We start from the raw sequence: 27,551 nt of genomic DNA on the forward strand, positions 1-27,551 counted from the left end.
TACAGTAAAAAAAAAAAAAGGCGCCACAAAAATGCAGATGGCCAAAACATTAATAATAGGACTTCGGAAATGACCAGCAGAAATGCAAAAAAAAAAAGATGCGTTAGAGGAAAAAAGGTATCTCTTTTTGAAAAACTAGGAGAGTTCTTTTCTCTAATGCGGGCGTCACACAGTACGATCTATCGTGCGATCGTACCCGCCCCCGTCGTTTGTGCGTCACGGGCAAATCGCTGCCCGTGTCGCACAAAGTCGTTAAACCTGTCACATGTACTTACCTGCTGAGCGACCTCGCTGTAGGCGGCGAACATACTCTTCCTGAAGGTGGAGGGACGTTCGGCGGCACAGCGACGTCAAACAGCCGCCAGCCAATAGAAGCGGCGGGGCGGAGATGAGCGGGATGTAAACATCCCACTGTAACACCTGCCTGGATAAAACAGACTCAGGTAGGATGTAATGGACAGACTAAAGGGAAGCCCCTCACCAAGCAGGACCCCAGAACCCTGAAACCCTTTAACCCCTATACAGGGATTTGGAATTACACAAGGCCCTGGAGATCTCTCCCCGTGGAAGGCTGCAGTCCGAGAGTAGTCGTCAGGCAGGGTCACACCAGGAACAGCAGAACAGGGACAGAATCGGCAGGCAAAGGAGTAAACAGAAAACGTAGCAGTGGTCAGATCCGGGTCGGGCAGCGAGGTGCAAAACAGCAGGCAGAAGGGTAGTCAACAACAAGCAAGTCAGCGCACAGGAATCACAAAACAAACAGCACATGAGCCAGAATCAGAACTCTCTCTGGTAGAGGCCAGCAGACAGGAGGGGGAATAAGAAGGGTGTGGTGTCTTCCCATTAGCTGTAGCTGAATGATGGTACTTCAGCTGGGAGACACCCGCCACCTACAGTCAGCCAGCGGTACTGCAGATCCCAAGATAACCCAGCCCAGTGGATGATCGGAGCCTGCGCCCACCGGTGCTGCTGGCATCGACTCCTCTCCCATCACCAGCACCATCCACGGCAGGAACACGGCGTCGCCTGGCGATCGGAGCAGAAGTCGCTGGAGCAGACTCCGGCGGTGACGTAACACCCACCCACCTCCTTCCTTCTGCATAGCCGGCGGGTGCCGCGGGACGCAGGTAAGCTGTGTTCATCGTTCCCGGGGTGTCACACGGAGCGATGTGTGCTGCCGCGGGTACGATGAACAACTGGCGCCATGAAAAGTAAATGATTTTTTAAAAAATAAGCGACGTGTACACGACTCATGATTTGTGACCGATTCAGCATTGCTCGGAGGTGTCACACGAAACGATGTCGCAAACGATGCCGGATGTGCATCACGAAAACCGTGACCCCGACGATGCATCGCACGATAGCTCGTCTCGTGTGATGCCCGCATAAAGCCACATAAGCGTATGGCATCCGATGCGATTCTTGGCTCCCGCTGTGCTGCGACTGTAAGCAGAGTGTTATGCCACTGTGCTGCGATCGGATCATAGCTGCGGAGGAGAGTGCAGACGCTGAGGAGGGGGAGGGACTAACCTCCCTATCTCGTACATTGCCAGCTGAATCGATTATCACATTACACTCCGGTGTCATGCAAGTGCAATGCGATGTTACTCTTGCACCCATAAAGTTGTATGAGTGAGCGTGAAAACAGATCAGATTCTACCCGCAGCATACTATGATTATTTTCTCAGCCCTAGTCGGACAGAGAAAACAGTCGCAGATGGGAACAGCCCGATAGAGTAACATGCGTCTGGGTGGAATGCGATATTTTTTTATCGCATTCCCCTCGGACCGTTTTACTTGCCATGTGTCCTAGCCCTTAGGCTTCAACACATAACTAAACCAACTTTCATTAAGTCCTCACCCAAAAAATCCTACTTTCCCGCAGGCCTTGACAGTATTTCAGAGTTTACTGACACACTGTAAGACCAGCTCCACTAGTATCATATATTCCATACAGATAATTTTAGCGCGCTCTAACAAAACAACGTACAATCACTTTTATAAGAACAAGGAATCTATTGTGGTCATCTCTGCAAATCACACAAGAATGTAATAGATGTTGTTTAAGTTTAGCTTGGAAGCTTGTGTATATTATTACTTGTCTTAAAGGATAGAGGGGAAATAGAAGCCCCCCTCTGTGTTATGTCACTGGAGAACAAAGTTATCAGCCATTTTGAATTCCAACATGCACATCGGCTGACATGAAAGAGTGGAAACAAGATCGTGCCCATAGTTGACCCATCCTTTACTCGGCTGGTAATTTCTGACATTTATGTGAGGTGTACGAGCACAGAGTAAAGAATAAATAATAGTTGATGGACATTTATTTTTGCTTTAGAAACAGTCATGAATTATAGTCATCCAAAAACGGTCTTATTTTTTAAAAGGCATATTTAACATTATTTTTGGTTACAATTATAATTGGGTGTCATGAAAAATGTTCTTTGCCCCCTATAGTCTATGTATGGTAACGGCTATTGTTGGCGGCATAATTCGTTAACTGGGAAACCGCCAGTAAGCTCGCTCTGACAGTCCTATGTGAAAGTTTCTAACTCTTATCTTTTCTTTTTCGCTCCTAATTGGGAGACCCAGACAGTGGGTGTATAGCTACTGCCTCTGGAGGCCGCACAAAGAACTACACTTAAAAGTGTAAGGCCCCTCCCCTTCTGGCTATACACCCTCCCGTAGGAGTACAGATTCCTCAGTTTTAGCTTTGTGCGCAAGGAGGTCAGACACGCACGCATTGCTCCATTGTTTTTAGTCAGCAGCAGCTGCTGACTATGTCGGATGGAAGAAAAGAGGACACATATAGTGTCCCCAGCATGCTCCCTTCTCACCCCACTTATGTCGGAGGTGTTTGTAAGGTTGAGGTACCCATTGCGGGTACGGCGGCAGGAGCCCACATGCTGATTCCTTCCCCATCCCTTTTTACAGGGCTCTGGGTGAAGTGGGATTTACCGGTCTCCAGGCACAGAGACCGTGCTCCATCTACAGCCCCTGGAGAAGATGCTGGATGGAGCGGAGTACATCAGGGACATGGCCCTGCTTCCTCAAGGTACTCTGTGTCCCCGTGTATCTGGCGCTCACACCGCAGCATGCTGGGTGTTGTAGTGCGCCGGGGGACATCAGCGCTGCGGCGCCTGTGCCATGGCCTCATTCAGCTTTGCTGAAGCAGGCACATTTATGGGAATAGGCCGCGCCGGCCGCTGGGACTGCGGCGCGGCTGGCACTTGTAGTGCGCCGGGGACTTCAGCGCGGCCTGCGCTTTTACGGCGGCCGCGCTGATAACTACAGTCCCCGGCTTTTGCGGCCTGCTTCCTTTCGTTCCCGCCCCCACACCTGCCAGTCAGGAGAGGGGCGGGACGCTGCCCACGTCCAGAACTCGGTCGCGCCGGCCGCTCGAACAGCGGCGCGGCTGGCACTTGCGGTGCGCCGGGGACTTCAGCGCGGCCCGCGCTTTTACGGCGGCCGCGCTGATAACTCGAGTCCCCGGCTTTTGCGGCCTGCTTTCGTTCGTTCCCGCCCACAGACCTGCCAGTCAGGAGAGGGGCGGGACGCTGGCCAGTGCATCAGCGCTGAGGGCTGGAGTCGTTTTTACATACTCCAGCCCTCACAGTCAGCACAGAGGGGACACTGTTCCCGCACTTTTGTTTGGGAACTCCCACGGACCGCCCCTCTCCACAGAAGCCGGCAGCCATTCTTGCTGACACGCTGAGCTGCAGAGGGGAGCCGGGGAGACCCAGACAAGGCATTCTGCAGCCTCTTACCCGCTGTTCAGCGGGCGGTAAGCAGCCCTCAGGGCTCACCCCCTCTTGTGCTCGTAGTATTCTTAGTATTTTGTTGCCACAAATACTTGGTATTACATAGCGCTGGTTGCCCTTTGGCTATAGACTCTCTCACATGCAGAGAGCCAGCAGCATGTCGCCCGTAAAACGCAAGGGTGCTAAGGCACAGACATTGTATGCTTCCTGCACCGCATGTGGGACTTTTCTACCGGCAGGCTCCACGGACCCCCATTGTGTGCAGTGCTCGGCCCCTGCGACGCTTGCACAGTCGGGACCTCTGCTGGACGTGTCCCAGGGTGTACCACCTGTGAATGCTGTCCAGGTGACAGGAACTGAGTTTGCAGCTTTTGCTGACAGAATGTCTCTCACTATGTCACAAATTCTTGACACATTGCGAGCTAGGCCTGTACTTCAGACCACGGACACTGTGCATGTATTGCCCCCTGGTCCCCCTCAGCTCCTAGCTCCGGGACGGGCATCTACACCTCAGGGTGAAGACTCTGACTCGGACGATGGCCCCGGGCAGCCTAAGCGGGCTCGTTATGACGGGCCTTCACATTCATCTCAATGGTCTGGATCCCAGCGGGATGAATCTATGGGTGATGAGGCGGACTTAACTGATCAGGATTCTGATCCTGGGACCGCTCTCAATCTAGATACACCAGATGGTGACGCAATAGTTAATGATCTTATATTTAACATCAATAAGATGTTGAATATTTCTCCACCAGCTCCTCCTGTAGAGGAGTCAGCTTCGCAGCACGAGAGAATCCATTTCAGATACCCTAAGCGTACATTAAGCACTTTTCTGGACCACGCTGACTTCAGAGACGCAATCCAGAAACCCCACGCTTATCCTGAAAGGCGTTTTCCTAAACGACTTAAAGATACACGCTACCCTTTTCCCTCTGAAGTGGTCAAGGGTTGGACCCAGTGTCCAAAAGTGGATCCTCCAATTTCCAGGCTTGCAGCCAGATCTTTGGTTGCTGTTGAAGATGGAGCGGCACTTAAAGATGCCACTGACAGGCAGATGGAGCTCTGGCTGAAATCCATCTATGAAGCGATTGGAGCGTCATTAGCGCCTTCTTTTGCGGCCGTATGGGCACTCCAAGCTATCACGGCCGGGCTTGCGCGAGTCGACTCAGTCACACGTGCATTTGCCCCGCAGGTAGCACCATTGACCTCGCAAATGGCGGCATTCGCGTCGTACGCGATTAATGCTGTTCTTGACGCTACAAGCCGCACGGCAGTGGCGTCAGCCAACTCAGTTGTTTTGCGTAGGGCTCTGTGGTTGAGACATTGGAAAGCAGATTCTCATTCCAAGAAGTGCTTAACCAATTTGCCTTTTTCTCGTGACCGATTGTTTGGAGAGCGTTTGGATGAAATCATCAAACACTCCAAGGGTAAGGACTCTTCCTTACCGCAACACAGACAAAACAAGCCCCAACAGAGGAGGGGTCAGTCTGGTTATCGGTCCTTTCGAGGACAGGGCAGGTCCCAATTCGCCTCGTCAAAAAAGACTCAAAAGGACCAGAGACGTTCAAATTCTTGGAGGTCTCAGTCACGCCCAAAAAGACCAGCCGGAGGAACCGTTGCCAAAACGACGTCCTCCTGACTTGCGGTCTCCGATGCCCACACCCGCGGTCGGTGGGAGGCTGTCCCACTTTGGCGACATTTGGCTAGCAAATGTCAAAGACCGTTGGGTGAGAGATATTCTATCTCACGGGTACAGGATAGAGTTCGGTTCTCGTCCGCCAACTCGTTTCTTCAGAACTTCTCCGCCACCAGACCGAGCCGATGCTCTGTTGCAGGCGGTGGCCGCTCTAAAGGCGGAAGGAGTGGTGACCTCCGTCCCTCTTCAGGAACAGGGTCACGGTTTTTACTCCAATCTGTTTGTGGTCCCAAAAAAGGACGGATCGTATCGTCCCGTCCTGGATCTGAAGTTGCTCAACAGACACGTAAAAGTCAGGAGGTTCCGGATGGAATCCCTACGCTCCGTCATAGCCTCAATGTCTCAGGGAGATTTTCTAGCATCAATAGACATCAAAGATGCGTATCTCCACGTGCCGATTGCACCAGAGCATCAGCGTTTCCTACGTTTCGTCATACACGACGAGCACCTACAGTTCGTAGCGTTACCCTTCGGTCTGGCAACAGCCCCCCGGGTCTTCACCAAAGTCATGGCAGCAGTAGTAGCTGTTCTGCACTCGCAGGGTCACTCGGTCATCCCGTACCTAGACGACCTGCTTATAAAGGCATCCTCTCAAGAAGCATGCCAACACAGTCTGAAGGTGGCGCTAGACACTCTCCAGACTTTCGGGTGGATTATCAACTTTCCAAAGTCTCATCTAACCCCGACCCAATCTCTGACTTATCTTGGCATGGAGTTTCATACTCTATCAGCGATAGTGAGGCTTCCACTGGACAAGCAGTGCTCGCTACGGACTGGAGTGCAATCTCTCCTTCAGAGCCAGTCGCACTCACTGAGGCGCCTCATGCATTTCCTAGGAAAGATGGTAGCAGCAATGGAGGCAGTCCCGTTCGCGCAGTTTCATCTGCGCCCTCTCCAATGGGACATTCTGCGCCAATGGGATGGGAAATCGACGTCCCTCGACAGGACTGTCTCCCTCTCTCAGACTGCCAAGGATTCTCTACGTTGGTGGCTTCTCCCCAACTCATTGTCACAGGGAAAGTCGTTCCTTCCCCCGTCCTGGGCAGTGGTCACGACAGATGCGAGCCTATCAGGGTGGGGAGCGGTGTTTCTCCACCACAGGGCTCAGGGGACGTGGACTCAGGAAGAGTCCACCTTGCAGATCAATGTTCTGGAAATCAGAGCAATCTACCTTGCCCTGCGAGCCTTCCAACAATGGCTGGAAGGCAAGCAGATTCGGATTCAGTCGGACAATTCCACGGCGGTGGCGTACATCAACCACCAAGGGGGAACACGCAGTCGCCAAGCTTTTCAAGAAGTCCAGCGGATTTTGACGTGGGTGGAAAGCAGAGCGTCCACCATATCTGCAGTTCACATCCCAGGCGTGGAAAACTGGGAAGCAGACTTTCTCAGTCGCCAGGGCATGGACGCAGGAGAATGGTCCCTTCACCCGGACGTGTTTCAACAGATCTGTTGCCGCTGGGGGTCGCCGGACGTCGATCTGATGGCGTCACGGCACAACAACAAGGTCCCAGTTTTCATGGCACGGTCTCACGATCACCGAGCGCTGGCGGCAGACGCCTTGGTTCAGGATTGGTCGCAATTCCGACTCCCCTATGTGTTCCCACCTCTAGCATTGTTACCCAGAGTTCTCCGGAAAATCAAGTCCGACTGCCAGCGAGCCATACTCGTCGCTCCAAATTGGCCAAGAAGGTCGTGGTACCCGGATCTGTGGCATCTCACGGTAGGCCAACCGTGGGCACTACCAGACCGTCCAGATCTGCTGTCTCAAGGGCCGTTTTTCCATCTGAATTCTGCGGCCCTGAACCTGACTGTGTGGCCATTGAGTCCTGGATCCTAGCGGCCTCAGGTTTATCTCAGGGAGTTGTTGCCACAATGAGACAGGCTAGAAAACCATCCTCAGCTAAGATCTATCACAGGACGTGGAAGATATTCTTAGCGTGGTGCTTGGCTCAAGGGTTTTCTCCCTGGCCATTTGCATTGCCAATTTTTCTTTCCTTCCTGCAGTCTGGGTTGGAAAAAGGTTTGTCCCTTAGCTCGCTTAAGGGTCAAGTCTCCGCGTTATCCGTATTCTTTCAGAAGCGCTTGGCACAGCTTTCTAAAGTACGCACGTTTCTCCAAGGAGTTTGTCATATCGTTCCTCCTTACAGACGGCCATTGGAACCCTGGGATCTGAACAAGGTTCTCCTTGCTCTTCAAAAGCCGCCTTTCGAGCCTTTGAAAGAGGTTCCCCTTTCTCGGCTTTCACAAAAGGTAGTTTTTCTTGTAGCGGTCACGTCTCTTCGAAGAGTGTCCGAGCTGGCGGCGTTATCTTGCAAATCTCCCTTCCTGGTATTTCACCAAGACAAGGTAGTACTGCGTCCAATTCTAGAGTTTTCTCCCAAGGTGGTTTCTTCCTTTCATCTCAATCAGGATATCACTTTGCCATCTTTGTGTCCGCATCCAGTTCACCAATTTGAAAAGGGTTTACATCTGTTGGACCTGGTGAGAGCACTCAGGATTTACATTTCTCGCACGGCGCCTCTACGCCGTTCGGATGCGCTCTTTGTCCTAGTCGCTGGTCAGCATAAGGGATCGCAAGCTTCCAAATCCACCCTGGCGCGGTGGATCAAGGAACCAATTCTTCACACATACCGTTCTGCTGGGCTTCAGATTCCATCTGGACTGAAGGCCCATTCTACCAGAGCCGTTGGTGCGTCCTGGGCGTTGAGGCATCAGGCTACGGCTCAGCAAGTGTGCCAGGCGGCTACCTGGTCGAGTCTGCACACGTTTACCAAACACTATCAAGTGCATACCTACGCTTCGGCAGACGCCAGCCTAGGTAGACAGGTCCTTCAGGCGGCGGTGGCCCACCTGTAGGAAGAGGCTGTATGACAGCCCGTTCATGTGGTATCTTTTTACCCACCCAGGGACTGCTTTTGGACGTCCCACTGTCTGGGTCTCCCAATTAGGAGCGAAAAAGAAGAAGGGAATTTTGTTTACTTACCGTAAATTCCTTTTCTTCTAGCTCCAATTGGGAGACCCAGCACCCGCCCTATCTGTTTTTAGGGTTTCGTTTTTTCGGGTGCACATGTTGTTCACGTTGTTTCTTAAGTTCTCCGATCTAGTTATCGGATTGAATTTGTTTTTGAAACTGTTATTGGCTTTCCTCCTTCTTGCTTTGGTACTAAAACTGAGGAATCTGTACTCCTACGGGAGGGTGTATAGCCAGAAGGGGAGGGGCCTTACACTTTTAAGTGTAGTTCTTTGTGCGGCCTCCAGAGGCAGTAGCTATACACCCACTGTCTGGGTCTCCCAATTGGAGCTAGAAGAAAAGGAATTTACGGTAAGTAAACAAAATTCCCTTCTTTTTAAAGTTTCCCTCAGGTAATTTATGACCACAGTAATGTGAAAACAGCATGTTCAATATTTCAGAGTTTCTTTTAACCGCTTCATGCCTCAAACACCATGAACTAGATAGAAAAAAAGTGACCTGACCATTCTTCTGGTGACTTCGGCTTGGAATCTGGCATTATTTAATATAGAGTAATTTAACAAAAATTATGCCATTGGCAAAAACACCATGAAGACTCTTCAGTAAAAACACCGCCAGCTGCAGCATTTTACTGAAGAGTCTTCCTCTGGCAAAACTCTGCCAGTACACCAAAGTCTAAGTCACCATCTGCATATACCCTTAGACTAAATACTGTTATATTATCCTTGGCCTGGAACAGCTCATAGAGTCCCACAACTTTCAGTATCACCTCTACGCTGATGATACGCAGATCTACCTCTCTGGACCTGACATCACCTCCTTACTAACCAAAATCCCACAATGTCTGTCTGCTATTTCATTCTTCTCTGCACGATTCCTAAAGCTTAACATGGACAAAACTGAATTCATCATCTTTCCTCCTCTTCTCTCAACCCCTCCAACAAGCCTATCCATCAAACTTGATGGCTGCTCACTCTCCCCAGTCTCGCAAGCTCGTTGCCTTGGAGTAACCCTCTACTCGGCTCTATCCTTCAAGCCACATATCAAAGTCCTCTTTACCTCTTGCCAACTACAACTCAAAAATGTCTTCCGGATTCGTACTTTCCTTAACCAAGAATCAGCAAAAACACTAGTGCATGCTCTCGTCATCTCTCGCCTCGACTACTGCAACCTCCTTCTCTGTGGCCTCCCTTCCAACACTCTTGCACCCCTCCAATCTATCCTAAACTCTGTGGCTCGATTAATCCACCTCTCTCCTTGCTAGTCCACAGCCTCTCCTCTCTACTAATCGCTTCACTGGTTTCCCATTGCCCAAATACTCCAGTTCAAAACACTAACCATGACATACAAAGCCATTCACAACCTGTCTCCTCCATACATCTGTGACCTAGTTTCCTGGTACCTACCTACACGTAGCCCCAGATCCTCACAGGATCTCCATCTCTAGTCCCCTCTTATCACAATCGTATACAATATTTCTCCCATGCCTCCCCCATACTGTGGAACGCTGTACCACAACATATCAGACTTTCACCTACCATGGAAACCTTAAAAAGGAACCTGAAGACCCACCTCTTCTAACAAGCCTACAACATGCAATAACCCTCAGTCCACTATACCGCTGCACGACCAGGTCTACCCTTACCTACTGTATCCTCACCCAACCCCTGCAGACTGTAAGCCCTTACGGGCAGCGTCCTCGCTCCTCCTGTTCCAGTCTGTTTTTGTAATGTTCATGATTGCTGTACTTGTTTTTATGTATACTCCTTTTCACTTAAAGCGCCATGGAATAAATGGTGCTATAATAATAAATAATAATATTGTTACAGTAGCAATTAGTGACCTTTAGGAAGTCCATGCTAGAAAATAAGAACATAGCACCATTATATACAAATTGCACAGTATTTCAGGTCACCGAATGTATGAATAAGGGTTTAAATAAAGAACACGAGACAAAAAGCATGAAATATGTCTCCCGTAGTTCAATTAGAGATCACAGACTAGTATCTCACTGTTGTGTATTGCCCTAAACACATTTAATTTGCCATATTGCCCAAAGACATTGGTATATTAAATTTTTAGGTTTCTGTGATATATAGGAACTCAAACCTCAAACAAGAATCCATATCATGGCTGAAAGTGTTGGCACCCTTGAAATGGTTATAGAAAATGAAATATTTCTTCCAGTAAATTATTACAAATACACATGTTTATTTTGTTTTCTGTAAACTCGAACAATACAAACAAAAAAAAAAAAAGGAAAAAATGCAAATTGGACATGATTTGACACAAAACCTCACAAATTGTGGGTGTTTAAAATGAAAGGTGTTTTTTTTGTATCATTCCAAAACACACAAAGGAAATAAATGTGTACAACAAAACATGTGTAATTGCAATAATTTTCTGGGAGAAATACCTCATTTTCTGGAACGATTTCAAGGGTGCCAACGCTTTTGGTCATGACTTTATAGTAAATTAGCTAAATAAAACATCTGATAAAATACCATATTCTTCATTCTACTTATCCCAATCCAATATTGTGCAATTTATTACACAACCTAATGATTAATAATTATATAACTAGATTTTATGGCTTGAACTTGGTCTACAATTATAGTTCTTTATGGACATTACATTTTCAGCGTTTGTAATAGCCAGGTATGGGCTGTATTCCCATATTTGCAATTGTTTTCAAGACTTAAGGGGGCTTTACATGCTACGATATCGTTAACGTTTTGTTGACGGGGTCAAGTTGTTAGTGACGCACATCCGGCGTCATTAACGATATCACAGCGTGTGACACTGACCAGTGACCTTAAGCGACCTCAAAAATGGTGAAAATCGTTCACCATGGAGAGGTCGTCCCAAACTCAAAAATCGGTAAGGGTTGTTTATCCAGGTGGTTTATCGCTCATGCGGCAGCATACATCGCTATGTGTGACACCGCAGGAGCGAGGAACGTCTCCTTACCTGCCGCTGGCCACAATGCGGAAGGAAGGAGGTGGGCGGGATGTTACGTCCTGCTCATCTCCGCCCCTCCGCTTTGATTGGCCGACCGCTTAGTGACGTTGCGGTGACGTCGCTGTGATGCCGAACGTCCCTCCCCCTTGAAGGAGGGACTGTTCGGCAGTCACAGCGACGACGCCGACCAGGTAAGTATGTGTGACGCTGCCGTAGCGATAATGTTCGCTACGGCAGCGATCACAAACAATCGCATGCGCGACAGGGGCGGGTACTTACACGCTCGCTATCGCTACAAATTGCTAGTGATATCGCTACCGTGTAAAGCCCCCTTTAGGCTGGAAACACATCTATGCGAGTAAAATCAGTCCGACTCGGCTGAAAAAAACTCGGCTGATTTTAGTTCACGTTAGGTGCGAGTGCAACGCAAGTGCGATGCTATTTCTGAATAATTTAATGATTTGGCTCGCGTGTGCGACGCCTGTGTGTCGCGTTTGCGATGCTAGTTTCCTGCAACATCTTAACTAGATAAAAGTGATTACACATGTGTCAGTTAATTTACCTTTGGGAATGTGATGTCACATCCATCTGTTGAATATTTAATGAGCATAGTTCCTGCCACACTCGCAAATGTGAACGCTGGTGCGCGTGTGTGATCCTACTTTTAATCCGCTTCCATAGGGAATCATTGAAAAAAAAATAGTTTGAGAAACTCGCAAAAAAGCAGCATGCTGCGATTTTTTTCTCAGTCCGATTTGGACTGAGAGAAAAAAAAAAAAAAAAAGAAAAAAAATCGCAAATGCGAGCTGAATGTGTCAACATGTGTCCGATTCCAATGCGAGATTTTCTCGCATTGCTCTACTGTGCATTGCAAGTGAGAAGCAGCCCTTAGGCTATGTGCGCACTTTCAGTTTTCACCTGCGTTTCAGGTGCGTTTAGCATCAGTTTTGAACTGCAGCGTTTTTGTGCCCAAATGCATGCGTTTTGGTTTTCCATTAAAGACAATGAGAATTCATGATTTCTTGTCCGCACTTTGCGTTTCCAAACGCATCTCAAAATTTGCATAAGTTTGGTCAAAAACCATGCGTTCAGAAAAGGACTGTCAATTGTTTTTGCCATTTGTGGTGCGTTTTGTTAACATTGAAGTCAATGAGAAGTAGCAAAAAGCAACAAACATCAAAATTCCAGCGTTTTACCTGCTTTTTCATTTCAGAAAACATGCGTTTTGGACTACCAAAACGCATGCTTATTGAACTTCAAAATAATGATTTGATATGTCCCTTTACACACACACATAATCCGACAATTAAATTTAAGAATATTATGCATTTATTGCTATTTTACCGATAAAATGTATATTAAAGCTATAATTTTATTAAATATATCTTTTTCAATTATTTTTCACATTAATATAGATTTGTCCCTTTTTTTTCCATTCTGTTTGACTATTTAAACTTTATTTAGTCTTGATGTTCAAAACGCATCTGTGAAAACGCATGTGGAAACGCATGGAAAAAGCGCTAAAAACGCATCTAAAACGCGGTAAATACGGATGCGTTTTCTGCGCTAAATTTCTGAAAAAGGCAACTTTGGCTAAATCAATTAAGGCTAAAACGTGCGTTTACAACTGCATGTAGGACGACGGAAAGTGCACACATAGCCTTAGGAAGATATATTGAGACAGTAAAATTTCTTTTAGAGGGCTACCGAAAATTACTCTGAAAAATGAAAGGAGTTGGTCAAGTATGAATATTAGGCTAAGGACACACAGAGAGTAAAACGGAGAGAGTGGAATGCGATAAAAATAAATTAAAAAAATTAAATTTGCATACCATTCGGACCAATGTTGCTCTATGGGGCTGCTCCCATGAGCGATTTTTTTTCACAACCCTAACTGGACCGAGAAAACAGTCGCAGTATGCTGTGGATGGAATCCGATTTGATTTCTCTCGAACCCATACAAGTCCATGGGTGCGAAAGAAACATCGTATTGCACTCACATTACAGTGAAGTGCAGTGCGATATACGCATCAGCTGACAATGGAGGAAATGGGGAGATTAGTCCCTTCTCCGCAGCGCCCACCCTGTCCTCCGCGGTTGTGCTGTGATCACAGGTTCGCATCATAGTGGCATGACACTCCGCTTACACTCCAGCAGAGCGGAAGCAGAGTGTCATGCGATGCACTCGGAGTAACGCTCGTGTGGCCCCAGCCTTAGATCTGGAAATAAAAATCTAATAAATGTCTGAGGTGGTGTTCTAAAGAAGTGGATTTCTCTAAGGCTTTCTTGTAGAGATGTTGAAGAGATTTCAGTATATGTACACATAAAATATTATATGTGGGAATAGCATTATGATGATAATTAACTAAAAGAATCAACTAATCTGCTGCCAAATAGGAATTTCAGTTGCTCATTCAGTTGCCAGGCAGATGTGGCTGAAGCTCCAAAGGGAGCGTAAAGGGAACCTGTGACGATGTTCAGCAGTTCCATCCGTGGACAGCATGGTACAGAGGAAATGCTTAGCAGAATGATATATAGGTTTGTTGGGAAAGATTCAGTATAACTTGTATGTTATATATTAAAATGCAATTTGTGTATGTTTGTATATGCAGGCTCAGACTGATCCTCCGGGAAACCGGTGAATCCTCCGGTGGGTCTCTGTATAGCAGGGGGCCCTCCCACCCCTCTATATGAGCGGTAGTTCGCACAGTACACTTCATTCACTATGAAGAGACAAAGGCAGTGTTTCTGTCACGGTCTTCTCTCTGCTATATGAGACTTGTGACAGATCTGGGACTTGAGAATCATTTCCATTCTTGACTCTCAATATTAAACGTGTTATCCTTTCTTTTGGCAGTTATAGGGTTAATGTCAGTTTGCTTTCCAGCAATTCCTGACTCCTGCTCAGGTGTATCTGGATGGGGACCACTCCCAGTCCCTTTATATACCCTCTGCTACCTACAATGGGTGCCGGTTCTTCTTTTTGCCATTTGGATGCGGAGTCAGGAGGTGGAAGGGGCTGCTGAAAACCCTCTGCAGAAGTTGCAGTGGTAGCTGCAGTCTTGGTGCTGACTGTAGCAGTCTGTTGTTGTGTTCCCCCATCTGTCTTCCTTCCCTGGTGTGTTGTTTCAGTGCAACGGTGGGGCTAGTGTCCTTCACTTGCCCACTCCCTAGCCAGGGACTATTGTAGAGTCTTTTCAGGGTTTCAGATTCTTGCTCGGTGACAGGCGAGGAACCTGTATAGATAGGGACTGCTAGTGTGGCGCCCTGGACAAGCCAGGGGCCACAGAGCACAACACCCACTCACCCCACACTCCCAGAAGGCACACCGAAGTCAGACACAAAACCCTTGTTGCCTTCCTCCAGGGGCTGATGATCACACCAGGGGGTGGGCCAGGCGGTTGGTCCCGCCCACCGAGGAGTTCACAGTCCTGGAGGCGGGAAAAGAGGACAGTTGAGTGAGGGAAGTGAAAGTGAGAGGAAGGAAAGTGGTAAAGGAGCAGACAGAAGTTGGTCCGGGTGTGTGGCCCGGACAGAACACCAAGGTTGGCAGACGGTGGTGACCGTCTGCAGGAGTGGCCTATCCGAGTTACCGTAAGGACCGTGGACGGGCGGTGGCCCGGCGGTACCGGACCGGTACACAAAGAGAAGCCAGCACCATCTGGCAGGGGCTTTTCGGACCCCGGCAAGGCTAGGAGTCGCCGTGAATTTACCGAATCCGTTAGTGAAGGGGACCTCCTGGGTTTCCAAAAAGTCAAGTCCCGACAGAAGGCAACAATCCAACCAACAGAGGGAGACACCGCCACCGCCAAGGCAACCATTTCTCAGGGCCAGCGCCTGCGGGCAAAGAGGGGCTCCTCCAGCCCATATCCAAGCTGGGGAGCAGGTTACTGGTGGGAACCCATCGGAACCATCAACCGTACTTAGGTGCAGGGAAAGGCAGTCACCATCAACCTGCCGGGAGAAACAACACCGCAGCCGTCTGTGGGACCCGTCCATCCAGCCGAGTGTTTTACCGAGAACTGTGTCTTCATCATTGGGCTGAGTGAGTACCACCGTGCCGTGCGGCACAGCGATGCCCCTGCGACCCTGCACCTCGCCAGGCCCCGTAACCCGCCTGCCATCCATCCCTACCCCATCACCGGGCCCCGGGACAACCAACCCCCTACCCACGGAGGGGAGAACTAACAACAGAGCTGCTCCCTGTCACCGCTCCCGGGATCCCCGTCCAGAGCAGCGGTGGTGTCACCATGATCACCACAGCCATGGGTAGCATCACGGACAATAAATCCCCACAATCAATCCAAACCCCCTTTTCACTCACGGGCGAGGAGCGCCGCTCGAGTCCCCGGGATCCGGCCCACCGCTCGAGCCACCACCGAGCAGCAGCACCAGCGGCCGGACCCGAGCAGTGGGAGAGCGCAGCGTCCCCTCCTCCGCCCGCGACACTAGGAGTGTAGAGTACAGCGGCATGTAAGAGAAGGAGGTGTCCATCTTCCCTCTCACTAGTCCTAGGGCCCACCATTATTAAAGTGTCCCCGATGTACCCATTTTTTGTCACCGTGTAACCCTTGTTGTTAGTTTGTTGGATGAATGAATGATGACTGTCATGGCACGGACTTGTGAAAGGTCCGGCATGAGCCAAAACACACAACTATCTAGTTTATTATTTAGAAACCTATGTAAATTTGTGCGTCAGGGTAATTAAATATTTGCAGGTACCTGAACAGTGGGTCCCCAGAGTCCATGTTACTGGTGATCCCTGGCACCTCAAAATGACACCATATATGAATCTAGTGGGCAGTCTTCTGTGGTTATTGACATTGTATGCAGAGTTGTAGACGAGCGACTGTCAATCACTACATAGGAATAACCACTGGACTCATATGCAAATAAATACCAGGGATTTTAGTAAATCAAATCCAAGTTTTACGGAAACTGTTTGTTTGGTTTTTTTGTTTTTTTTTTTACAAAATTGTCTATCAATCTGATCAGGTCGTTTTGCTCTATAATATGCTTACTACAGGTTAGATGCCATTTAACATGACAGGTTCCCTTTAACTATAAAAAGCATGTAGCCCCTGTTCATAGATTTTAATAATGTTTCGTATGTCAATAAGCTCTATATAAACATAGAATTTCCATAGGTGTCCGGCCACCATATTTTGTCACATATGAGGCCAATTGTATATTCTATATACTTTAAGTTTCTTGTGTAACTATAATAAGATGGAGTACATACCGGCGCTGCAATCAGTTCTGCACGCATTAAGCAATCAGAGATGCGCTGAAGCATGTCTTGGACGGTGTTTGAACGGCGGGACATTGTCCCACTTTGCCTGAAAAAAAGAAAGCAGATGAATAAATGAGTAAGGTTTGCATTAATGAATGGATAGTGAATAATATAAGTTATCAGCCAGGTCCTGGAATGTGAAGGGACCCCGGCTCTATGCTGTTTGGATGAACAATATACATACATTGCTATGAATGAACATATCCAAAGTATTCTCTCTCCTTCCAAGACTGCCTGCACAGAAAACAATGTGGAGCTATGTAAACCAAAAATACCTTACCCGCAGCAACATTTATGAGAACAATGAATGGTTGTTGAATTAAAAAAAATAAATAAAAACCCAAAACTATATGTACTGTATATACAGTGCAATTCCTTTAATATGTCCCCTAGTAGTCTATGAGCTCTAATCTGGTGCACATAGTCTAGAATCACATGAATGAACAGAAAGAACCAATTAAACGCCACGCAAGTCCAGTTTTAATATCACAAATCTCAGCCCAACCACAGGTCTACAGAATGGTTTGAGAGCATCATAGATCCCTATGATGCTGTACGATCAGGACATTAGACCCACAGTGAGGGTAAGGACGTGTGGCCGGAATGTAGGTGCAAAAATGCACCCGTTAGACTTATGTATGAATGACCTTTAAAAACAATTTGATAGATAAGTAACGTTTAGGTACTTCAGTACCATAATAGGGAGTGACTATATAAAGGAATTTTACAGAAAATTAACGCTCAATCTTATAATTTACAAATTGATGCTAATGAATAGACTGAGTCAAGGTCGAGCAGGGCTGGACAAAGTGGGCCACATTCGGCTCTCTGGCCATTCCAGTCCAGCCCGCAGACTAAAAGAGCCAATCGGCTGAAAACAGTGGACTTGGAAGCTGCACTACTCCCTCCCCCATGCGTGTCTGCTGCCACCCATTTGCTAATATCACCACTATCTGCATCCTCAGGATGCAGACTCCGTTGAATACATTGGTTAAGGACGATGAGGTCATACCATCAAATGGGCTGTGCGGCGCGTAAGTGCACCGGAGAGCAGAGCACTGGGGGAACAGGAACAAGATGAGTATAGTCAGGCTATATAGGGGCTCATACTATATATAGGAAGCTATGTGGGGCTCATATTGTATATAGGAGGCTTTGTGAGGGCTGGTGTTGTATTTAGGAGGCTATGTAGGGCTTATAATGTACAGTGCCTACAAGTAGTATTCAACCCCCTGCAGATTTAGCAGGTTTGATAAGATGCAAATAAGTTAGAGCCTGCAAACTTCAAACAAGAGCAGGATTTATTAACAGATGCATAAATCGTACAAACCAACAAGTTATGTTGCTCAGTTAAATTTTAATAAATTTTCAACATAAAAAAGTGTGGGTCAATTATTATTCAACCCCTAGGTTTAATATTTTGTGGAATAACCCTTGTTTGCAATTACAGCTAATAATCATCTTTTATAAGACCTGATCAGGCCGGCACAGGTCTCTGGAGTTATCTTGGCCCACTCCTCCATGCAGATCTTCTCCAAGTTATCTAGGTTCTTTGGGTGTCTCATGTGGACTTTAATCTTGAGCTCCTTCCACAAGTTTTCAATTGGGTTAAGGTCAGGAGACTGACTAGGCCACTGCAACACCTTGATTTTTTCCCTCTTGAACCAGGCCTTGGTTTTCTTGGCTGTGTGCTTTGGGTCATTGTCTTGTTGGAAGATGAAATGACGACCCATCTTAAGATCCTTGATGGAGGAGCGGAGGTTCTTGGCCAAAATCTTCAGGTAGGCCGTGCTATCCATCTTCCCATGGATGCGGACCAGATGGCCAGGCCCCTTGGCTGAGAAACAGCCCCACAGCATGATGCTGCCACCACCATGCTTGACTGTAGGGATGGTATTCTTGGGGTCGTATGCAGTGCCATCCAGTCTCCAAACGTCACGTGTGTGGTTGGCACCAAAGATCTCGATCTTGGTCTCATCAGACCAGAGAACCTTGAACCAGTCTGTCTCAGAGTCCTCCAAGTGATCATGAGCAAACTGTAGACGAGCCTTGACATGACGCTTTGAAAGTAAAAGGTACCTTACGGGCTCGTCTGGAACGGAGACCATTGCGGTGGAGTACGTTACTTATGGTATTGACTGAAACCAATGTCCCCACTGCCATGAGATCTTCCCGGAGCTCCTTCCTTGTTGTCCTTGGGTTAGCCTTGACTCTTCGGACAAGCCTGGCCTCGGCACGGGTGGAAACTTTCAAAGGCTGTCCAGGCCGTGGAAGGCTAACAGTAGTTCCATAAGCCTTCCACTTCCGGATGATGCTCCCAACAGTGGAGACAGGTAGGCCCAACTCCTTGGAAAGGGTTTCGTACCCCTTGCCAGCCTTGTGACCCTCCACGATCTTGTCTCTGATGGCCTTGGAATGCTCCTTTGTCTTTCCCATGTTGACCAAGTATGAGTGCTGTTCACAAGTTTGGGGAGGGTCTTAATTAGTCAGAAAAGGCTGGAAAAAGAGATAATTAATCCAAACATGTGAAGCTCATTGTTCTTTGTGCCTGAAATACTTCTTAATACTTTAGGTGAACCAAACAGAATTCTTGTGGTTTGAGGGGTTGAATAATAAATGACCCTCTGAATAAACTTTTCACAATTTTAAAAAAAAATAAAAAAAGAAATAACATTCTTTTTTGCTGCAGTGCATTTCACACTTCCAGGCTGATCTACAGTCCAAATGTCACAATGCCAAGTTAATTCCGAATGTGTAAGCCTGCTAAATTTGCAGGGGGTTGAATACTACTTGTAGGCACTGTATGTAGGCAGCTATATGGGGCTCATAATGAATATAGGTGGCTATGTGAGCTCATAATGTATATAGAAGTCTATGTGGGGGCTCATGCTGTATATAGGTGGCTATGTACGGGGGGGGTCACACTGTATATAGAGGTTATATGGGGCCCACACTGTATTTAGGAGGCTATTTGGGGGCTCATTGTATGCCCATACTGTATTTAAGAGGCTATGTGGGGGCTCATATGTGACGCCCTGGTAAAACCAGGTAGTCACAGAAAGAGTTAATCCTCCTTGGCAGCTACACAATCCCCACACAGATGTACAGCAGCCAATCAGGGCCCTACTCACCCCCTCCCCAGGAAAAGGGATGGGGCGAAAGGAGTTAAGGAAGTGACAGAGCAGAATTTAGTTCAGTTGTGCTGTAGTCAGTGGAAAGCTGACAGGGGAGGCTTGCAGCTCCCCAGAGAAGGTGGTAGCCGGTAGTGATGGGCAGTCCGGCTCTTTTTGGTGATCCGGTTCCCATGGCTCCGCTCACCAAAAAGAGCCGGATCTTTCAGCTCGTTCTCGGACGCTAAAGCCCCGCCCACCCACGACTAAACCCCGCCCACTTACAAGGGGCCAATTAGATTGCTGAGTAGGCGGAGTTTAGCAGCGGGTGGGCGGGGTTTTGACTGCGAAAAGAGCCGTTTAGATATTTTAGTGGCTCACACTGGTGATACGACTCCTGTCGTTCACAGCAGGGAGCCGGATCTTTGTGTTGGATCGTTCGCGACCGACACATCAGTAGTAGCCGGGGTTGTGGCCCTGGGCTACCGGACTAAGTGGCTGTGAGGGCCACAGGCGACGGAGATCCAGTCGCGGGGATCCTGAGGCGACCGGGGCAGAGTTGTAGGTCGCCGGTGCTGGGGGAGGGACCCAATCCGGAGGCCGTTCAAACTGACTAGTCCAGACAAGAGAGAGACAGACACAGTGTGGAAAGAAGGGCCCCTGGCTGTACATTTGGGTGTGGGACCCGAAGACACCCGCCAACGGTGACCGGCCATTTGGCAAGTTGGTTTACAAAGGACTCTGTGTTTCCTGACCACACACATCAGCCTAGCTTCATCCAACACCAAGACAACCGAACTGAGTTTCCTGCTCCCTGCAATACCTGCCACCACCACAACTCCCAATTCGGCCCCGGGACTACAACCCCCCTACCCGTGGAGGGGATCCCACCTTGCTGCCCCATACCATCAGACCCGGGCACGGTCCCCAGAGGCAGCGGCGGTGCCACCATCTCATCACCGCAACCTACGGGTGGCATCACAGACAATCCCCCTTTACATATTCCACTTTTGTTGAGCCTGGGATCACAGACCGGATCACGCCACCATGATACTTCTAGAAGTGACACCATTGGCCCGCCTCTGAGTACCCCCTATCCCTGGGTGACACACATACTGTATACAGGAGGCTATATGGGGGCTCACACTGTATATAGAGGGGCTACGTGTGGGTTGTTATTGCATATAGGAGGCTATGTGGGGGCTCACACTGTATATAGGAGACTATATGAAGGCATATACGGGAATTAAGAGACACTGTGTGGGGGCTCATGCTGTATATAGAAAGGCTATGTGGAAGCTGACACTGTAAATAAAGAGGCTATGTCGGGGCTCACATTTTATATAGAGGGGCTATATGGGAGCTCATACTGCATGTAGGGGTTGCTGTGTGGAGGCTTATACGGCAAATAATACTGTATATAAAAGGGGTTATGTGAGGGATCATCCGGTATATAAAAGGAGTATACCCAGTCATAAAGGATTACAGCACAGAATATGCAGCAGAAATACTTCATACTTGCATGACACAAAATATTTAAAGCAAACTCGATATTTAATCCTATCTAAAGATCTAATACAGGGTTATGTCTCGCTGAGCCCGAATTGAAGACATTTTTAGGGTTTTTTTTTTACTATTTCTGATCTTTAAACCAAGATAATATATATTGTGCCCGATATTTAATATAGTTGTTAATTTGCCAACCTAGGCTATGGGTTGAACGCGATGGACTAAAGGCCCCGTTACACGCAACGACGTATCTAACATATATCGCCGGGGTCCGTGACGCACATGCGGCATCGTTAGCTACGTCGTTGCGTGTGACAGCAAGGAACGACCGTTAACGATGGAAAATACTCACCAAATCGTCCATTGTTGACACGTCGTTACTTTTTAAAAAATTGTTGATTATTGAGCACGCAGGTTGTTCGTCATTCCCGAGGCAGCACACATCGCTATGTGTGACACCTGTGGAAGGAAGGAGGTGGGCGGGATGTTACGTCACGCTCATCTCCTCCCCTCTGCTTCTATTGGGCGGCCGCTTATAGTGACGCCGCACGAACCGCCCCCTTTAGAAAGGAGGCAGTTCGCCGCAATAGCAACGTCGCTAGGCAGGTAAGTACGTGTGATGGCTCCAAACGATTTTGTGCGCCACGGGCAGCGATTTGCCTGTGACGCACAAATAACAGGGGCGGGTGCTTTCACCAGCGATATCGCTGCATGTAACACCCCCTTTAAAGGGTATATCTGGAACTTAACAAAAAAAAAGAAGACGACCTGCCTGTCGAGCCCTTTGCCATACTTCGCCGAAACAAAGCAGTCACAAGTCGCAGCTGACGGAGATTCTGCGACTTCCGCTGACATGACAACAGAGCAGTGGCTTCTCATCTTTTCTGCCTCTGTAGATGGGCTTTACTGCCAGCTTCATGCAGATTGACAGCAGGCTCCTCCAATTAGGCAGCAGGGAGCTAGCTGTTAATCAGAATGATGTTGCCTTTCCTGCCCAGTTTACAGAGCAGAGTGGAAAAGAAGCCTCTGCTTTGTTGACAAAACCACTGAATCGCCAGCAGGAGCGGTCTATGACTGCTTTATGTTGATGGGGAGTGGCGCTGAGCACAACAGGCAAGTAGGTAGCAACTACCTGCCTGTTACTGCTTAGGCACTGTTTAGTCCCGACTCCTGGATATACCCTTTAAGTCTACCTTGAGGGTATGTGCGCACGTTGCTTTTTACCTGCTTTTTACCTGCTTTTTTGCTGCTTTTTCTTCTGCGCTGTTTAATACCAAAATGGAAGTGTTCTTCTATTCAAGCAAAGTCTATGGGAATTTGGGTTTCTTGTTCACACTATGTTGTTCAAAATGCTGCCTTTTTGTGGCAGAACTTTGGTCAAAAACTCAGCTTTCTGATTCATGTTTCTCTTGGTTCAGTTGCTTTTAAATTCCCACATCATTAGTATAGGAAAGCTTCTAATGATTTCCAACAATCCCAAGCCCATGTCAGTGCCACCTCTCCCAAGCATCTGTCAGATACTGAGAGCTTTTAATTTCTTTGCCAGAACAAGCCATTTCTTGTCTGGTATGGGTGGGTATGGGTGATTTCATGTGTGCAGTGTCTCAGCCTGTAAGTAATAATCTTTCCTTCAACAAAAGAGTAATTATGCTGACTCACTGAAAAAGGTGTGCGAAATATGGATACACGCATCAGAAGAAACGTCCACTTGTTATTACACAACTGGATTACAGCAGACCAGCCTAGGAAAAATGTAAGATATCCAAGACAAATGTATCGTCTTAATGTTACAGCAGACAACCCAGAGAAAGGAGTGGTGCATGACTAACTCAGACGCTAGACACGAGTCAGGCCTTTATCAGCAAACTTCATTGTATTCTGTGCGTAAAGCCATATCTACCTGTCTGATATCCGATTTATCATGCCAGACATTTATTTCAAAATGAGTTCACGGGAGCAAATTCATCCATGTTCCATACTCAACAGCTGTGCCTCCCAAAATAGTCACCGCTAACACCACTGGATCCATAGTTGTAGACTTCTTATCACCTGAACAGGAACTGTGTGCAAATATGTAAAGAACAGCAAAGTAAAAAAAGTTCCCCAAGAGCTTTTTATGATGATGTGGACCAACGTTTTGGGAAATACACAGTTCCTACTTTGTAATAAAAGGACAGAACACCAAAGACTAACGGAGTATAAAGTATGTTGAAAAAAACTGGGAACCAGAAATACTTTGACACCATAGCATGAGCAAATACATGTTTTGACCTATGTCTAAGATAAATGCCACCCTCCTATACAACATGATTGGGCTTGAGAGAAAAAATACGAATTTGGATACAGGGTCGTAATTCTAATGGGTACTGGGGTAGCAGTTGTATCCAAGACCTAGAGACTTAAAAAGTCCCTTCAGCTCATATGAGAAGACCAATAGTATTAAAACCTCACAATATACATGTAACCCCAATAGAGATTTTTTTTCATTGGGGCCTACGGACTTAAGGTTTAGTGGTCATAAGCTTATTGTTACCGTACATCAACAATGTAAAAAACGCCCCACAAGTACAGTGGTGGAAAAATAAAAAAAGCTTGGGAAAAAAAAATAATAATACTAAAATATTTTTTTAGGAAAAGAGTTCAGTTTTCAAGTACAGCCTAAGGAAATCCCACATATACAGTATTATCATACCAAATTGTGTGCTCTGTAGAGATCTACTCAATAGAGCTCACAGAATTTATAGCCAAAACTTTCCTAGAGCCAAAATATCTTACATTAGTCTCCAAAATATACAGTAAGAGGCAAAAATAACTTTACTGACTCAAGAATTCAGAAAAGAATAAGAAAAGAAGCCATCAGACTATTTCATTTAGGTAGTGGTGAAAGATTGATGTGCTGGAGAAGGCCTGAAATACCTGAAAGCCTAGGATCTCAGCCATGGGTTAATACAGCTCAGGGTCATTGGGATCATTCTTCCCATCACCCTCTGTCAGTGTATAAATCAATCACAATGAGAGGAACCGCCCTTCTTTGTGTGTCCATCACAAGGTGCGTCATACGGAACACAACTTTCTCCCTAATTTATGGTCTACAGAATGGCCGTCCTCATTCAATGTTGGCATCAGAGGAGGAGATATTTAGCAGCTTCATTTGGTTTGCTGTAAAATCAATACAAAATTAAAAAGTAGAACACCGAGAAAAGAAAAACTTATGAGGTATATCATATACAGCACCTTGAGGTTTTCCCTCAGAACAGGTTTGGTTGAGATCTCTGGAATGTGCTTTCACACAATATGCATTAATGACTATGAAGCATCCGTCTGCTCTAACTAAGCTGTAGCTTTTGTATGTAGTAAAAAGCTTGTTAAAAAAATAAAAAATTAAATAAATAATAAATAAAATAAAAAAAAAAAAACAGCAAATCTTTCAGAAAATGGTAACAAACCATACTGGGGGAAAAAAAACACCTATCTACAAGCAGCAAGTATTAAAATAGTTAACATTCCCTGGAAATAAATATACGAAGTCTGAATATACACCTGCTCTGAAGAAATTACAAAGCTAAAATGGGACCTTCAACTTGTCAGAGAGGGGGAACCAACAGATCTGTAATTTGTAAGTCGTTATCGATGGGTGCCCCGAACAGAAGATTGTGGGGGAAGATAATGATCCAGCAGGACTGATTTCGGACTGTCAATCCTTGCGTTCTCAGCTATAAGCCATTGCCAGAAATGTCTGGCAGTGTCTCACTCAGAGAAAACAGGAGCACTCGGCAGAGTGAGCAGCGTGGATGTGAGAAACAACAGAGATAATCGCCAGCCAAATGACCCACCAAATCTTCGTCTAGCGGACATCCATTTATGATGCATGGGGGGGGGGGTATCTTAAGAATAAAAGCAGAAGGTGGCTGATATATATATATATATATATATATATATATATATATGTATATATGTATGTATATATGTATGTATGTATGTATGTATGTATATGTACACACACACACGACATACTTTGGATATGCTAAACAACCAATATTTGTTTTTACAATATAGATTATACGGTATGTCACCATACAAAACACTTGATTGCCTGTTCAAATTATTTTTAAGCTTGCTTAAAAATAATCATTTTCAACAACACATTATCCTGTGTAAACGGGACCAGTGTTACTGAAAACAATGACAGCCTATGCGCACAGAACTATTCACCTTTCTCTGAATAGGAAGAGCAGTCGGCTTGTCTAAACACGCTATGAAATGACTGCCAATTGGGAAACATCGCAAATCGGTTGTCAGTTCTGGATTCAGATTGTGCAGCTTTTGAAGGATGGAAAATTGGATTTCAATTTACCTGATCCCTTTGTCTTCAGGCAGGACTGATAAACAGGTCCAGTGTTAATGTCAGAATCTTCTGATGCCTAAATGGGCCAAGTGATCCACTGGGAGCAACTAAGCCCATCCTGCAGACAGAGGTCACGCTTTATATTGTGCATGCATGACAAATGACAGATATGCTCTGTTTTCTTTGCCAAATAAATGCTCCACTCCATAATAATAGTAAGCCATTTAATCTTGGGTCACTCCTCAGCAAACCCCATTATATAATTAATAAACACTTTATGAGCATTATAGGTTTCTATGAGTAATACAATAAAGGCGTAACTATAGACAGTAATTGAAGTGAACACTGAAGAGCTATGTACGATAGTCCTGCCTACATACTACACTGCCTGGCAATTCATATAAAGTGTACACCCGGAGCATGAGGGAATATGTACCTTAAGCTGCTTTCACACATCAGTTTTTTGCAAATCAGGCACAATCCGGCACTTTGCTGAAAAAACGCATCCTGGTTTTTTTTGCCGCCGGATGCGTTTTTTCCTCATAGACTTGCATTAGCGCCGGATTGTGCCGCATGGCCTTGCGTTGCGTCCGTTTTTTGCCGGATACGGCATATTTAGCCAATGCGGCAGCCGGATGGAACGTTGCTTGCAGCGTTTTTTGTCTGTGGCGAAAAACCTCATCGCGACGGATCTGATTTACATTGCAAGCCTATGGACGCCGGATGCGGCGTTCTGTGGAAAAAAACGCATCCGGCGGCCGGATGCGGTTTTATAAGCTGCGCATGCTCAGTATGAAACTGGATCCGTCAAAAAACGGACGGGCCGCATGGAAAAACGTATGCAACAAATCCGTTTTTTTCGCCGCATCCGTAGATTTTTGAACCGGATTGAGCCTGCTGCAAAAAAAAACTGATGTGTGAAAGCAGCCTTACAGTAATGCCAGCCCCTATTGTGTCCCTTATCAAATTGTAGCTGCTCCTTTAGGGTACCGTCACACTTTAGCGACACTCCAGCAATCCCACCAGCGATCTGACCTGGTCAGGATCGCTGGTGCGTCGCTACATGGTCACTGGTGAGCTGTCTATCAGGCAGATCTCACCAGCGACCAGTGACCAGCCCCCAGCCACCAGCAACGCATGGAAACGATGCTGAGCTTGGTAACTAAGGTAAATATCGGGTAACCAAGCGTTTGGTTACCCGATATTTACCTTGGTTACCAGCGCACACCGCTTAGCGCTGGCTCCCTGCACTCGTAGCCAGAGTACACATTGGGTTAATAAGCAAACCGCTTTGCTTGTTTACCTGATGTGTACTCCGGCTACGTGTGCAGGGAGCCGGCACTGGCAGCCTGAGAGCGGCGGACGCTAGTAACCAAGGTAAATATCGGGTAACCAAGCAAAGGGCTTCGCTTGGTTACCCGATATTTACCTTGGTTACAGCTTACCGCAGGCTGCCAGAAGCCGGCTCCCTGCACATTCAGATCGTTGCTCTCTCGCTGTCAAACACAGCGATGTATGCTTCACAGCGGGAGAGCAACGTCCAAAAAAATGAACCAGAGCAGTGTGTAACAAGCAGCGATTTCATAGCAGGGGCCAGATCGCTGCTCAGTGTCACACACAGCGAGATCGCTGATGAGGTCACTGGTGCGTCACAAAAACCGTGACTCAGCAGCGATCTCGCTATGTGAGAAGTACCCCTTACAAGCAAAAGTTTCCTGATACTACAACATGGAAGGTTCAGTAAAGGTTCTCTCGCCAATAGAGATGTGACCGATATACAAAAGATTATTAGTTAGTTAAACACTGGAAATTTTCAGGCTTTTCTGCCTATTTCTAAAGCCTGAGGGGTAATAGTAGATTCGTACTGCAGACAGTGTAGGGAAGGAGGGAGGCTTTTGCTGT

General features: G+C 47.0%; 1 protein-coding gene across 3 annotated transcripts in view; it reads right to left on the bottom strand.

The window, feature by feature from the left end:
• Positions 1-27,551, bottom strand: part of DSP (desmoplakin) — a 74,558-nt gene that overhangs the window by 29,453 nt on the left and 17,554 nt on the right. For all 3 annotated transcript variants that reach the window (XM_075314783.1, XM_075314785.1, XM_075314784.1), the window contains exon 2: positions 16,635-16,731. In XM_075314783.1, the coding sequence (XP_075170898.1) occupies positions 16,635-16,731 (97 nt within the window). The remainder of the gene's footprint in view (positions 1-16,634; positions 16,732-27,551) is intronic.

The sequence above is a fragment of the Anomaloglossus baeobatrachus genome, chromosome 6 (assembly GCF_048569485.1).
Source record: "Anomaloglossus baeobatrachus isolate aAnoBae1 chromosome 6, aAnoBae1.hap1, whole genome shotgun sequence".
NCBI lineage: Eukaryota > Metazoa > Chordata > Amphibia > Anura > Aromobatidae > Anomaloglossus > Anomaloglossus baeobatrachus.